Source organism: Octopus bimaculoides, chromosome 30, assembly GCF_001194135.2.
Source record: "Octopus bimaculoides isolate UCB-OBI-ISO-001 chromosome 30, ASM119413v2, whole genome shotgun sequence".
NCBI lineage: Eukaryota > Metazoa > Mollusca > Cephalopoda > Octopoda > Octopodidae > Octopus > Octopus bimaculoides.
The window spans coordinates 4,923,700-4,925,222 of NC_069010.1; the positions used below are offsets into that span (position 1 = coordinate 4,923,700).

The 1,523-nt window shown below is 47.8% G+C and overlaps 1 protein-coding gene across 1 annotated transcript in view; it reads right to left on the reverse strand.

Moving 5' to 3' along the window:
* The window catches only part of LOC106871514 (uncharacterized), a 4,349-nt gene extending 2,932 nt beyond the window's left edge, over positions 1 to 1,417 (reverse strand). Inside the window, exon 1 of the mRNA XM_014918013.2 lies at positions 805 to 1,417. Coding sequence (XP_014773499.1) covers positions 805 to 828 — 24 coding nt within the window. The 5' untranslated portion in view covers positions 829 to 1,417. The remainder of the gene's footprint in view (positions 1 to 804) is intronic.
* Between the last annotated feature and the right edge of the window lie 106 nt (positions 1,418 to 1,523).

Genomic DNA, 1,523 nt, shown 5'->3' on the forward strand with positions numbered 1-1,523 from the left:
GATCTGGCAGAGTTTCTACAGCTGGATTTCCCTTCCTAACGCCAACCACTCCGAGAGTGTAGTGGGTGCTTTTACGTGCCACCGGCACGAAGGCCAGTCAGGCGGTACTGGCAAAGGCCACGCTCAAAATGGTGTATTTTACGTGCCACTCGGACAGGAGCCAGTTCGGTTACGACCACGAGGGTTCCAGTTGATCCAATCAACGGAACAGCCTGCTCGTGAAATTAACATGCAAGTGGCTGAGCACTCCACAGACACATGTACCCTTAATGTAGTACACGGGGGATATTCAGTGTGACACAGTGTGACAAGGCTGACCCTTTGAATTACAGGCACAACAGAAACAGGAAGAAAGAGTGAGAGAAAGTTGTGGTGGAAGAGTACAGCAGGGTTCGCCACCATCCCCTGTGAAATTAACGTGCAAGTGGCTGAGCACTCCACAGACACATGTACTCTTAACGTAGTACACAGGGATATTCAGCGTGACACAGTGTGTGACAAGGCTGACCCCTTTGAATTACAGGCACAACAGAAACAGGAAGAAAGAGTGAGAGAAAGTTGTGGTGGAAGAGTACAGCAGAGGTCACCACCATCCCCTGCCGGAGCCTCGTGGAGCTTTTAGGTGTTTTTGCTCAATAAACACTCACAACGCCCGGTCTGGGAATCGAAACCGCGATCCTATGACCGCAAGTCCGCTGCCCAAACCACTGCGCCTCCACTGAATGATATACACACAAAAACAAACACACACACACACATTACTGGTAGAAAGAGACATAGACACGGAGTATTAGAGATACTTACAGTTCTGTTGACATTTCGTGTCATTTGTTTGTATTCACTGTTTTCCGCCTCTCTCTTCAGTCTTTGAATTCTGACCTCCAGCTCTGCACTCTAGACACACAGACAGACAGACAAAGAGACAGACAATAAGCCGCAACAAAGTAAAACTGAAAGTAAAAATATCCAGTAACTAGAGAAAAGTATGGAGTTCAAAGTCGGCAAGGAAACTGAAAGTGGGGTTTTTTCTGGCAAACAGTGGAGTGAGTCTGTTCTTCCATACGGGGCCCGAAACAGGATGGATGCTCGCTAAAGCATTGCAGAAGCAGTCGGATGGTTGTTATACGAGGATGCTTTGAATGGCACTTTGAACGTCTCCTGGAAGAGTCATGCAACAAACGCTGACTTATACCAGGGACTACCAAAAGTAACATTGAAGATACAGCATGTTGCTGACACTCGGTCGCTTACGACAACGTCGAAGGTTTCCAGTTGATCTGATCAACGGAACAGCCTGCTCGTGGAATTAACATGCAAGTGGCTGAGCACTCCACAGACACGTGTACCCTTAACGTAGTTCTTGGGGGATATTCAGCGTGACACAGTGTGTGACAAGGCTAACCCTTTGAATTACAAGCACAACAGAAACAGGAAGTAAGAGTGAGAGAAAGTTGTGGTGGAAGAGTACAGCAGGGTTCGCCACCATGCCCTGCTGGAGCCACATGGAGCTTTTTAGGTGTTTT